General features: G+C 61.6%; 1 protein-coding gene across 3 annotated transcripts in view; it reads right to left on the bottom strand.

Annotated features, from left to right (window-relative positions):
* Positions 1-738: 738 nt before the first annotated feature.
* STK32C (serine/threonine kinase 32C) overlaps positions 739-13,424 on the bottom strand; it is an 84,806-nt gene continuing 72,120 nt past the window's right edge. For all 3 annotated transcript variants that reach the window (XM_087862531.1, XM_087862532.1, XM_045809441.2), the window contains 10 exons: positions 12,936-13,087; positions 9,441-9,614; positions 8,486-8,523; positions 8,294-8,383; positions 7,949-8,052; positions 7,292-7,408; positions 6,647-6,772; positions 6,431-6,562; positions 2,279-2,346; positions 739-1,390 (listed from right to left, as the gene is read on the bottom strand). In XM_087862531.1, the coding sequence (XP_087718657.1) occupies positions 1,252-1,390; positions 2,279-2,346; positions 6,431-6,562; positions 6,647-6,772; positions 7,292-7,408; positions 7,949-8,052; positions 8,294-8,383; positions 8,486-8,523; positions 9,441-9,614; positions 12,936-13,087 (1,140 nt within the window). In that variant the 3' untranslated portion in view covers positions 739-1,251. The remainder of the gene's footprint in view (positions 1,391-2,278; positions 2,347-6,430; positions 6,563-6,646; positions 6,773-7,291; positions 7,409-7,948; positions 8,053-8,293; positions 8,384-8,485; positions 8,524-9,440; positions 9,615-12,935; positions 13,088-13,424) is intronic.

The following is a 13,424-nucleotide window of genomic DNA, read 5'->3' as shown; positions in this document are numbered from 1 at the left end:
CTCACACTGCCAGGCGCTCCAGCACCTGTGCCGGCGTCCATCCCCAGTGGTGACCAGCTGTGTCCCCTGGGGGGGACACAAACAGCCCCACCCTCGACTCTGGGCTTCTGGTGAAGTTGCCATGGCCCAGAGGTACCCCTGAAGAAGGCCCAAGCTGGTGGTCCCTGTGTTCCTGCTGGCCCAGATCTGTTGGGTCAGTGCGGCCCCACGGCTAGATTTCTGGGGCTCTGCTGGGTCCCGTGTCCACCTCCCGGTGGGACAGATGATCACGGAGCCAGGCCACACTCACATCCCTGCTGCCAACGCAGGAAACAGGCTTGAAGTGAAGACCGTGAGATCGAGACCTGAGCTGACATCGAGTCAGACACTTAACCAACTGAGCCACCTGGGCGCCCAAGATTTACATATTTTTACAAAACCCTAAACCTCTTCCCCTGCTCCGGTCTCTGACATCACCAAGTCCCCACCTAAAACCTCCACTGGGGGTTGGTACTCCCCTACAGGCGACCTGCAGCCACCCACCCCTGGTTTCCTGCTGGTGACCGGAGCCCTGTGTCCCCTGCGGGAGCACGTGGGGCTGCGTGTCTCAACTGCCCGGCCCAGCCAGCTCCTCACACGATGCGGTGCTGGTGCTGGTTCCGGTTCGCCGGCAGGCTCCGCCCCGCCCCAGAGCGCCCCCGCCTGGCCTGTGGACAGACCTGCACCCCGCAGCTGCAGGCATGTGACACACAACACGGACACCCAGCAGCTCTTACGTCGTGATGCTCAGAGGTGAGAAATCTACAGAAACACAGCAGAAGTATCTCCATAAAAACACTCCTCGCCTCCCCCCGGACGTACGAGGCCGAGTGGCCCCGGGGAGCCAGCGCACGGTGTCCAGTCGCAGACAGCGGCACCAGCGCCCAGGGCTATGTACAGCTGGGGGTGCTGGAACTTCTGTGACTGCCGGGAGCCGGTCACGGGGCCACGAGGAGAGGCCACAGGCCTCCCGCCACAATCGCAGGGAACAGAGCCACCAGGGAGGCGGCACCCAGCCTCCTTGCCCACCCCTCGGCCACACCGACAGCCTCTGGTTGTCCTATGCCACCAAGAGCCAGCCTGTCCCGGGGAAATCAGGGCCAGGATGCAGCGGGGCCAGCAGCCAGGTCTGTGCTGGGAGAGCTTGGCTGCTTGGCTGGGAACGTCCACGCAGGGCTCTGCCCACTGCCCGTCCTGTCCTTCTGGCAGACGGAGTCTCCAAGGCAACCGGCGTTAACTCTCGGTGAGGCGGGAGGGGCAGATGGAACCGCACATGGGCAGCGCGGGGCTCGCCCTCTCCCGGTCCTCCACAGCGTCTGTGGCCTCGGGGGCGGGCAGGGGCTCGCCCAGGGCATCCTGGCTCCTCTTCAGCCTGGTGGGGAAACACAAGGAGGGGCTTTCTGCAGTCTCACCAGCAGCCCCAGGGCACTTCTGGCCAGTCCCCAACGTGTCTGAGGACTTGGGCAATGGGTCCCTCGGGAACAAGGCTGGACCTCATGCCCTTGCAGGCGCCGCAGGGAGCTGAGAGCGATGCCCAGCCCAGCAGCGCCCTGTGTGACCACTGAGGCCTCAGGCTCGAGCAGTGGGGCTGTAAGCCAGAAGATGAGGCTGCCTAGTTTAAGTGCAAGTCCTGCAGGTCAGACATTTTGGAACAAAGCTTTGCAGAGAGTTTGACTGAGTCTGTTCTAACTCAGGCCTCCGACCTCCAGGATGGAAGCCGGTGCCTTAGACCAGTGCCCACACATGGTCCTGGTCACTGAGGCAGAACAGAACTCAGAGCTGCCTCCTTCAGGAAGCCCTCCGTGCCTCAACTTGCCACTCCTTTCCTGGGCCCACCACGCTCGCTTCCTCCCTCCCCTGCAGCAGGGGTGGTAGCAATTTGTGGCTTGTATCTTCTTGCCCCATGGTCCCTGGCACTCAGTAAGGGTTTATGGAATGCATGAGGGGTAACAGTCCATGCGACTGCAGGGCCATGAGCCATTGGCCCGTCCGGGCAGTGCAACAAGTGTCTGCCCAGGAGATTCTGGCCGTTAGGCCCCCATTTAGAACTGAAAGTTCCCGAAGAGCCTCCCGCACAAGCCTGAACTGGGGCCTCCCACCCTCTGCCCCCAGGGCTGCTGCCCCGATGCCCCAGGAGGGTGGGCATCCATTTCCCAGGCCCCCTGATGCCTCATGGCTGCTGGGGCTCAGGACTCGTGTGGCCCAGAGAGCCTCAAACTCCTCTCCGTCCCCAGCTGTCCCCACCCCAACACGCACTCACTTTTCTCTGTTAAAAATCACAAAGTCTTGCTGGATCGCATCAAGGCAGTCCTGAAGGTAGTCATTCTCCTGTTAGTCAGAAAAACATACCAATGAGTGTAGTGGACGCTCTGAGGCTCCCTCTCATCCCCTCAGGTGGGTTCCTGAGCCTGCCTCCCACCCAACGTCTCCTCCTGTGGCCTGCACCTGTGGCTTTCTTTGGAGATCTGCCTTTGGGCTGCTGGACAAACTCTGTCCAGGCAGCCAGAGCATCTGGGGGTGTGCGTCTCCCAGGTGACCCTTCACTAGTGACCAGAGGATGCCCAGAACGGAAGTTCCTGCCCCAGGGTGGCTGCTGACGTGGAGACAGTGTCTGCAGGACACAACTTGGCCAGAAACCACACAGGCTTCACTCCCTCCCCTCCCTGCACCAAAGCCAACGCCGTCAGAAGGAAGGAGCTGGACCCCGGAACCTGGGAGGGCCTCAGAATGGACACAGGAGGGCACATTAGCCCCATGATGTGCCCGCACCTTCCAGCTCCCCCCCCCCACACACACACAGGAGAGCAGCGCCTCCTTGGGTTCCTGCAGGCAGCACAGAGCTGCTCCCCCAGGTCTGCCTCCACCTGCCCTCCTGGCCTCTGAACAGTACCGGTCACCAGCAGCACGGCTGGTGCAGGACCTGCTTAGGTCAGAAAGGCACTCCCTGCTGCAGGAGGACAGGATGGGTGAGTGCCTGGAGGGCTGTGGGAGGGCGGGGTGTGGGCTGTGTGGTAGCATGAGGCATCCTCCCATGACCAGGAGCTCATTCCCTGGCGAGACCCCTGGAGTGGGGTCTAATACGCGGCAGGGTGGCTCCTGGAAACTTGGAAGACATGATGGCCTGTGAAGATTCCAGAACAGCATGGGACGAATGCTGAGGGGGCCTCAGTCTCAAGAGAAGTGGGCAGCTGGAATGGGTCGACAGACTCAAGATTCAAGAACCAAGGACCCCTCAGGTGACCATGTTCTCCTGGAGGCCACAAAGGACATTCCTTTCAGCAAGGCACTAAGGAATGAGCTGGTGAGGGTCACGGCACCATGGAGCAGCACAGCACTGCCTGTTTTCTAGAACCGAGCTCCCATGGTGATGATGGCATGCCAGACCGAACCAGGTGGGAGTAACCATGGTCACAGGCAGCGAGGTCACAGTGACAAGCAGGGCACCTCAAGCCCTGGGATCTAGTGAGGTCCGACGGGTCACAGACAGTGCTCCTAGGGGTCACAGAGCTGGACAGTGAGTGCTCAGGCACGCACGCACACGCGCACGGTGAGATCAAGGGTACAAGAGCAGAAGGCACACGCATGCGGACGGTGGGGTCACAGCACGCGTAACCCCGCGGCAGCTCCAGGCGCAGGGGCTGAGCCAGAGGCGGAGTCCTTGCCGGCACAGGTCACGCATAGGTCTGGGGTGTGGCACGCAGCCACCGGGCTGACACAGGCGTCCTCTCCGCGCCCCCCTCAGGAGGGACAAGGACCAGTCTGCAGTCACCCGAGGTGGACGGTGGCACTCCCGTGGTCTTGGCCCAAGGCTGTGCTTACCCCCCCGCCCCGTCAGGATGGAGCTGGAAAGAGCCTTGCTCGACTGGACGTTTGCGGTCCTGCACCATGCTGCTGGTGTGACGGTAACTAGATAAGAGGAGCGGGAAGCGGCACGTCCCCCACACATCCTCGTCCACATGTGTCCCCAGTGGGGGGATCAGGTGAACTGTGCCCAGCCCTGCATGGGCTCCCGGCACCTCCAGCCCAGAAGCTCCTCACACCAGTGGGTCAGCGCCCAGTGAAGACTTGAGGCCAGCACTCGGTGTGTGCAGCTCTCTCCTTTCCAGTCGCTGCCCGGCCACCATGGCCTCCCCAGAGGGGCCACCACCCTGGCCGGGTGACCAGCCTCCACCATCGGGAGGAGACAGGGCTTCTGTACCAAGAATGTGTCTCAGCCTTGCCTGACTTCCTGCTGATAATAAACAGACAAGTGAACACACTCCTGCTGGAGACACGATGGGACCAGGGGCTCCGCGCTCTCGGGCGAGGGTCCGCGTCACACCGGGAGGGGAGCCGCAGACACACAGACCCCCAGAGGGGCAGCTGAGGGTGGGAAGGTACGTGAAGGGACCTGGAGGACGAGGAGCGGCCAGGCCCATCCCGCTACCTGTGCTCATCTCGGTTTTCCCAGGAGGCCTGAGGACTGGTTCCAGAACTATCCAGGGCACGGTGGGAGCGGGTGGCACCAGGTGGTCTGCACGCACCATGGGGTTCACAGAGGACCCCTCTTCCCCGGCTGCGTGGCGTGAGCTCGCAGGAAGCCGTGCGCTCTGTCTGTGCGCCTGTCCTGCTCTGGGACGCCCTCCTTCCAACGGCCACACTTGCACCATTCGGCCCTCGGCCAACACACACACGCACAGGTCAGAAGGCCACAGAAACGTATGTCCCTCCTGCCCCGTAGCTGATGGCTGTGGGGGTGGGAGATGAAAGCCGGCGTCCTTGGAATGTGGCCGACAGGCCAGGGTCCCTGCGGGGTCAGGCTGAAGCCGCTGCCCACGGGACTCTGACATCCAACAGCCCCAGGCGTATTTCCCGAACAAACTCTTCGGATGAACCTCGTCTCCACGCAGACGTCTGTGGGGCCTTCGTGAGCAATGCTGACACTGACAGCCTCAGACCCCAGCTGTCACCCACGGTGGGGAGTGATGGGCCCTGCGAGACCAGGCTCCCCTTCCGGCCAAGAACAGACCCGCTGAGCAGCTCAGATGCACTTCCCAAACCTCTCAGAATTCACTGAAAACGCAAGGGACCCAGAGCAGCCAAGCGATCTTGAAAGAGAACAAAGTGCAGGACTCACGGTCCTGATCTCAAAACTTACTGCAAAGCTGCAGTCATCAGGACAGCGCGGGCCGGCACGAGGAAGATGGACAGATCCGGGGATAGGATTGCTGAGTCCATAAATAAGCCCTTATTTTTGGTTGATTAATGTCTGAAAACGACACCAAGCCCTTCAACGGGAAAAGAATGGTCTCTTTTTCTTTCTTTCTTTTTTTTAAAAAAAATGGTCTTTTCAACAAACGGCACTTGAACGAGCACACTCATGTGCCAAAGAACGGCGCTGGGCCCCGACCTGACGCTCTCCACAGGTGAACTCAGAGCGGACCCCAGAGGGGAAACCATTCGACACTTAGACGGAAACACAGAAGGGAATTAGCGGCCTTGGGTCGGGTGGCGGCTTCTCAGGGAAGAGGTGGGAGCAGGAACAAGAGCAGAAGTGGCCACACCCCGCGTCATCCCCGTCCGCGGCCGCTAACCACACCTCCCGCAAAGAAAAGAGAAAACCCACAGAACAGAACGCTTGCAACCCTCTAAGGCCCTTGTCTCAGGACACACACAGGACTCTTAGCAATCACAGCAGGACAAAGGAGTGTTGCTCCGTGTCCTCACCGCACAACCACAGCAAAACAGCCCCGACTGGAAGTGGGCGGGGCCACACCTGCAATGCCAGCTTCGCACACCAGGGGCCGCTACCAGCAGCCAGGGACCGTGGCTCCCCAGAATCCAGGCACCCCCGGGATGCCCCCAAACCTGCAGCCCCATGAGGGGGGCCGACGCCCACCCCCCCCCGCCTGACCCCTGCGCCGGGGAGCAGGTGTGAGGAGGTGGCACTGGGGCTGGGGGCCTCTGCCAGCTCAGATGGGTCCAGGGGCTGGGGGGCACCAATGGCTTATGGGGTCACCGCTGTGACCCCTGCCATCCACACCTGCACCCCCAGGCGCTTCTGTGAGGACCAGCTGTACCCGGGGGACAGGTGCAGGGTTGGTCCCACGCTCACAGTGCGAGCTCCCCAGAAGCACCCCCACCCTCTTGGGAGAAGCCGCGTGACCTGGGGCAGGAGAGGGGTTTCTGTGGGTTACACTGTATCCCCCCAGAGTGACATCCTACCCTCCAGCTCCCTGGTATGTGACACAGTCAGGTTAGGAGAGGGTCGTCTGGGCTTAGGGTGTCGCTATAAGAAGAGACACAAACAGGGAGAATGTGGGGGCCCCCGGGGGCCCCGGAGCAGCAGAGCCAGAAGCAGGAAGGAGCAGGAGGAGCCCACCTGCGCAGGAGAGGGACGCGAGGGGCTCAGGTCAGGGCGGCCCCGACTCACCGACTGTGAGCTGTCCCTGCTGCTGTCCCGGGACCTGTTCTTGGCCAGCCGCTTTTTCTTCTTGTGCAGGGGCCTAGACTCCAGGATCATCTCCTCCAGCTCGAAGGTGGGGTCGCAGTGAAGGCGGCCTTTCTGTGGGGGGACAGGGAGCTGAGTCCTGCCTGCCGGTGGGCCCATGCCCATCCGGAGCCACCACCCCCCGCCCGCCAGGCTTACGTTGGGCACGAAGCCCGGCGCCACCTTCTTCTCACTCAAGTCCTGCCACAGCACACCAGCCAGTGACGGGGCCGCCTGCATGTCCTGCAGGCTGGACACTCGGTGCCTGGGGTCCACAGTGAGGAGCTGGAACAAAGCCCATGTCAGATGGCGCCCGGGCCCGGCATGACCCTGCACAGAGCTGGCCGCCTGCCCTGGGCCAGGCTACCCCAGGGAGGTCTGGCTACAAGGATCTCAAGGGCCAGGCAAGGAAAGGGGGCACCGACCTCAGGTCAGTGCAATGTGGCCAAGGGGACAACCTGGCCAAGTCCTTGCCTAAGGCCAGCCGAGGGCATGTGGGGTCCCCAGGGACAGTCTATTGCGATTCACCAGCAGGCGGCAGCCTCGGCCTGGCTAGCTGCAGGAAGGGCCACAAGCTGTAAGGTGACCTGCGCCTCAGTTTGGGCATCTGTGAAATGGGGTGATCGTCGTGGGGATTAGGTGAGCCAACAGGCACGTAGGCTTCAGCTCACAACCAGTGTTACAGCCAGACCACAAAGATTCTGCAGCCGATGGGCTGCGAGCCGTGCGCCTGGGTGGGGCGGGCGGTGGTGCAGATACCCGAACACAGGAGCCGCAGCCGTCCTCAGACGGGGAGGGGCTCACCTTCCGCAGCAGGCCTACCATCTCCTTGGACCAGGTGGGGACGTACTGCACGCTCGCCGTGCTGAACAGCTGCACCAGGGATTCCACGGCGTTGCTGGAGTGGATGTCGTAGGGCCTCTGGGGCGGGGGAGGCAGCGCTGCACCAGGTGCCTCACCCCCACACCCAGAGGCACCCGCAGCGGCACCCCACCCCCTACCCCCCAGGGCAGGCACAGCTCCCAGGGAGAGTCCAGGTCCAGGAAGGAAGCTCGTCACCCCCGAGAAGGTCTGGGCCTGGGTGGATCAGCCCTGAGGCCAGGAGGGGCTGCCTTCCTCCAGGGTGGGGGTCGCAGCATGTCTCAGTGCACGGGGCCTCAGAGGCCCCTACGGGGAGATGGCCACCAGGGTGAGAACATGGGGACCCACCCAGGGACCCCCGGAGGAGAGTCCCAAGAAGGCAGCGCTGCTGACAGGTCCCTGCCCTGCCCACGGCCCCAGGGCACCCACGGCCCCAGGGCACCGCCATGGCCTCCTTCCTGCACTTGCTCAGCCCCTCCACGCAGACGCGTCACTGAAAGCACGCACCCATGGGTGTGGGGGGCAGCCTCATCCTTCCCCAGGCACTCGGGCCGCCCCTGGGGGACACAGCCAGCTCAGGGTCTGGGGCCCGCTCCATACCCATCCACGCAGCAGCTCGTAGGCCAGCACCCCCACTGACCACCAGTCCACTTCGAAGGAATAGCCGCTTCCACCACTGACGAAGGATTGGAAGATCTCCGGAGCTTTCCGGGAAGGGAGGGGCAGCTGAGTATCCCACACCCACAGGCCCCAGGCCCCCTCCCCCGCTGACTGTCTGGGGCTCCCTCCTCTCCTGGTGTGGGTGGTGGGATCAAACCGGCTCTTCTTAGCAGCCTGCCGCTGTCCCACAGTACCCTGTGCCTTCAGGGAAGTGACCTGAGCGCCCCCCGCCCCGCATTGACCAGACACAGCAGGCCCAGTAGCGGGCCAGTGGCCTCTGCTCACCCATGTACGGCTTGGTCCCGGCTAGTGCGGTGGCCCTCTCCCCATCCTTTATGATGGTAGCGATGTTGAAGTCGGTCAGGTGCGCGTGCCCTGTGAGTAGAAAAGGCAATGCAAGCGTCCCAAGGACCGGAGACGCATCCCGTGGGCGAGGCGCACGTCCCCCACGTCCAGCCTCACGCAGCCTCGGCTCACCTTGCTCGTCCAGCAGGATGTTGTCAGGTTTGACGTCCCTGTTGAGGGAGCAGGTAATGGGGGATGGTCCAGGAGCCCCGATCGTGCCTCTCAGTCCCTGGCAGGGCTGGGGGTTCCCTCAAGGGCTCCTCCACACTCAAGGCAGAGGCCCCAGAGACGCAAGTGGGCCTTAAGAAGAAGTCACCTGGCAATATTCTGACAGAGCCAGGTGAAACTAGCTATTCCAGTCCTGGGGTCGGGGAAGCTGCCAGCCCCCCACCTGCTGAGGCCAGACAGGGGAGAATGCACTGGACGCAGGGATGCCGGAGCCCCTGGAGGACAGATGCAGAGCCCCCTCACCCAGACCCCCAGGCCAGCCACTCTCCCAGAGCCCTGGGGCTGCACAGAATTGATGATCTGGGTCTATGCCTTCCACCAGGTGGCCTCAGTCCTTGCCTTGCCTGACTTCCAGGTGCTCAATGTTTGGTGCCTGAATCGTCACCAGATCACAGAACCCCCAGGGCAGAGACGTGGAGATCCCATCTACCCGTCTTTATAACACACCACACCTGTTTACGTGCTTCGTTCTGGGAGCACGGCTTTGTCTTCCTAATCTGCTTTCAGCTAATGTGAAAACTAGCTTCAGCTCCCCAGGGGCACAGCAGATGAGCCAATGGCCTCTGCTAGGTGGTGGCCAGGATCCAGCGGCTGGACAGACCCGGTGAAGGGGACCCCGATCCTGGCCAACCTGGGGCTGCTTGCACAGGATGCAGCCCAGGGGGGCATCGGGTGCACAGCTGCGGGGCTGGCCTTGGAGCCTGGTGCTGATGGGCCCAGGTGCAACACCTGCGGGCAGCTCTGCAGGCCAGGAGGGGGGCAGACCACGCAGGAGCCTGTCTGGGTTCTGCTGGAATGTGGCCACCCTGCGGGTGGACTGGCCTAGGCGGGCAACCCGACCGGTCAGGCATGCACACACCTGTGGATAATGTGCTGACTACGCAGGTAGTCGAGGGCCAGCGCCATCTCACAGATGTACAGCCTCACCGTGTCCTCGGAGAACTGGACGTTCTGCTGCAGGTGATAGCGCAGGTCCCCGCCCAGGAGTAGGTCCACCACCATGAACATGTCCTCCTCGTCCTGGAAGGAGTACCTGCAGGCACCAGGGGAGAACGTGGCTCACTCACGGCAGGGGAGCCGGCGTCACAGCTCCTGCCATCCCCAATGACCCATCTGAGGGCCTGGGCGCCCCCCAACCTCCCCCGGGCACTCCCCAGAAGCAGGGCCCTGCCCAAGGCGCTGGCTCTGCCCGTGCTCAGGAGCTGCTCAGGAAGGACAGAGCAGCGTGTTCTGATGGGAGGCAGCCCAGTGGGGGATAGAGACGCTGGGAGTGACCAATGGAGAGAAGAACACAGCATCATCTTTGGCCGTTGCCCTGCTGCTCCTCTTCTCTAAAAAGGGGATAAAAACATCTGCCTTGGAGGGTTGTTAAGGAATGGAGACCACAAGGCAAAATGCTCAGGCCATGCTGTGCAAGGGGCCAGCTTCTAACAATGGTGGTAGTGATGATGGTGGGGATGATGGTGGTGGTGATGATGGTGGTGATGATGATGGTGGTGATGGTGGTGGTGATGGTGGTGATGATGGTGGTGGTGATGATGGTGGTGATGGTGGTGGTGATGGTGGTGATGATGATGGTGATGGTGGTGGTGATGGTGGTGACGATGATGGTGGTGATGATGGTGGTGATGATGGTAATGATGATGGTGGTGATGATGGTGGTGACGATTATGGTGGTGATGATGATGGTGATGATGGTGGTGGTGATGATGGTAATGATGATGGTGGTGATGATGGTGGTGATGATGATGGTGGTGATGATGGTGGTGATGATGGTGACGGAGGTGACGATGATGGTGGTGGTGATGATGGTGGTGATGGTGGTGGTGATGATGATGGTGATGATGATGGTGATGATGATGATGGTAGTGATGATGGTGGTGATGGTGGTGATGATGATGGTGGTGATGATGATGGTGGTGATGGTGGTGACAATGATGGTGGTGGTGATGATGATGGTGGTGATGATGATGGTGATGATGGTAGTGGTGATGATGGTAAGGATGATGGTAGTGATGATGGTGGTGATAATGATGGTGGTGATGATGATGGTGGGGATGATGGTGGTGATGATGATGGTAATGATGATGGTGGTGATGGAGGTGACGATGATGGTGGTGATGATGATGGTGATGATGGTGGTGATGATGGTGGTGATGATGATGGTGATGATGGTGGTGGTGATGATGGTAATGATGATGGTAGTGATGATGGTGGTGATGATGATGGTGATGATGATGGTGGTGGTGGTGGTGATGGTGGTGATGATGATGGTGGTGATGATGGTGGTGATCATGATGATGGTGATGATGGTGATGAAAGAGGTGATGGTGATGATGGTGATAATGGTGGTGATGATGGTGATAATAGTGGTGAGGGTGATGGTCATGATGATGGTGAAGATGATGTCAGTAACAAAACAACATTTTAAGGATCTCCTTCCACTTTGTAATTTCTTCTGTGAGCACTCAAAGAGAACTCTCATTGTTAAGCAACTGGCTCTTTCAAGAATAACATTACAAAGAGTTCACTTTTTTATGTGATATCCCTCTCCCTGCCCACCAGAAGTCACCCGGCCCTCATCTCAGGTACAGGTGGCCTGGAGAGGGGGATATGGGACCAGAGAGCAAAGGGACTTGGAATGCCAGGCTCCAGGACAGGTCATGAGTCTTGGGGAGCAGTGGACAAGAGCAGATGGCCTCCCAGAGCAGGAGGTGAAGCTGCAGCGGCCCTGCCCTGCCTGGCCCTGGGATGGTGGGAGGCAGGCCAGCCTGTGGAGATGGGGTCCTGGCTGCAGCAGGAGGGGAGGGGAACAGTAACTACAATGATAGCTCCCACGCTGAGTCAGCCTATGTGGGGCACCTTGCATCTAAGGCTGCATCTCCTGTTCTGGCCTGGGAAGCACTCTCACCGCTCTTCACAGAGGGGTCACTGTCTACAGCACGGTGGAGAAGTTCAGCCAGGAGCTTATGGTCCTAGCCACGAAGCACCCGGCCTCCCAGACAGAGGCCCAAAAGGTCTGGGAGGGAAGCTAAGGTCCCCATGCTGGGAAATCCTGGGTCTTCCTTCTTGACAAGCCCCCGTGCCAGAGTCATGGTTGAGGGTCAACAGCAGCCTGTTCCTGTGAGGCTGCAAGCAGGCCCCGCCTCAGTGAGGTCATTTCTACCCCACTGAACACCCCAGCAGGGCAGGCAGTCACCAGCTTTGAGGACGAGGGCTCTGGCCCTCCCAGGCTGTCAGGCAGAGAGGACACGGGTTTAAGGCGTGCATGGATGCTGTCCCGGGATGCTGAAAACGCCACCATGAAGCGCAATGATGCAGTGTGACCCCACCGGCCTCTCTGCTTGCACGGAGACTAGACAATCGTAGGGCCATGGGGCCACAGTGAGGGCGGCCAGGGGCCGTGTCCGAGGGTGAGGAGCTGGAGGAGGCCTGGGCAGCCCCGGGCTCCACTGCCCTGCAGGCCTGGCTCAGCTTGCCACTCTCTTCCCACTACCACCCGGCAAGGCTACGGCCCCCATGGTGCAGCCGGCCCCTTCCTGCTGTGGTACCACCAGGCAGGACTCTGGGGTCCAAGTCGGGGAGGTGGCTGCAGGCTGCTGGCCACGTCGTACCTTCCGCACCTGCGGTGGCCCAGGCGAATAACCGGGGGGGGGGGGGTCTTCACCCCTGAGTGTGTCCCCTGGGGGAGCCAGCACCAGGCCACTCTCAACAACGCCCTGTCCCACGCTTCTGTCCCCAGGTGCTGGTGGGGCTGCCTCTCCCTCCATGTTCAGCTGGCGGGCCCTCGGCTCACACTGGGGGGATGTTTCAATCTTCCCGAGGCGGCACTACCAGGACCAGAGCTCATTTGCCACACACCGTCCTGGCTGCTCGAGCACCTGTGCCCACTAAGGGCCCTTGGGAACGCCTCCCGGTCTGTAAGCCCATCAGGGATCACAGACCCCAGGATGGAGGCTGTCAGGGAGGATTCAGGGAGGACCCATGTGGGGAAGCACTCTCACGCAGCAGCACTCCCACGCAGGAAAGAGGAAGGTGATCTCGCTGCAGCTTACGGGCTCCTTCCCTCCCGGACCTGGTCTTGGTGCCCGTTTTATGGAGGAACTCAGGCCCCCATAAGTCCCCCCACTGGCTTTAGTGCCAGAAACTCCATGGGCCACAGGCCTCTTTGTGGGATGCCCGGCCCTCCTGTGGGTGGGGAGACCCGTGTTAACACAGCGCGCCCTGCCCACCGGGACAGCGCGGGCCCTGGGGAACCGGAAGCTGAGTGGGCGGGTGGTCAGGGCGTCCCGGAAGCAAGGGAGGAGGGAGCGCCTGGGGAAGGCCCCGGGGGCAGGAGAGGGGGGTCACCCACCACAGGTTCACCAGGAAGACGTGCTCGATCTCCTGCAGGATCTCCAGCTCCCGGAACACGTTGCGCACCTCGTCGCGCTCGATGCACTGCTGCTTGTTCATGTACTTCATGGCGTACATCTTCTCGGTGTCCCGCTTCTGCACGATGCACACCTGGAGAGCAGACGGAACGTCCGCGCCGCCGCCGCCACCCTCACCCCCGCTGCCCACGGCACACATGACCCGGCAATGACCGGATGTCTTTGGTGGGGCAGGACCCGGCCAAGAGCACGGCGCTGGAGCCCAGGCCGCACCCCCGCGGTGACCTGGCACCCCGTCCCGGGGCTCGGAGCAGCCGCTGACTTGGAGGGCTGCTGGGGGAGGTCGAGGAAGACACCCTCAGCCAGAGCCTGCACCGGTGGGCGCCATGTGTGAGAGCTGCTGTCCTCATCAACCCTGGCCACATCCACACCGCAACAGTGTCCCCACACGGCTCTTAAGCGCCAACCCC

The sequence above is a fragment of the Ursus americanus genome, chromosome 6, assembly GCF_024610735.1.
Source record: "Ursus americanus isolate L20-20 chromosome 6, mUrsAme1.1.p, whole genome shotgun sequence".
NCBI lineage: Eukaryota > Metazoa > Chordata > Mammalia > Carnivora > Ursidae > Ursus > Ursus americanus.
This window is presented reverse-complemented; position numbering and strand designations above follow the sequence as displayed.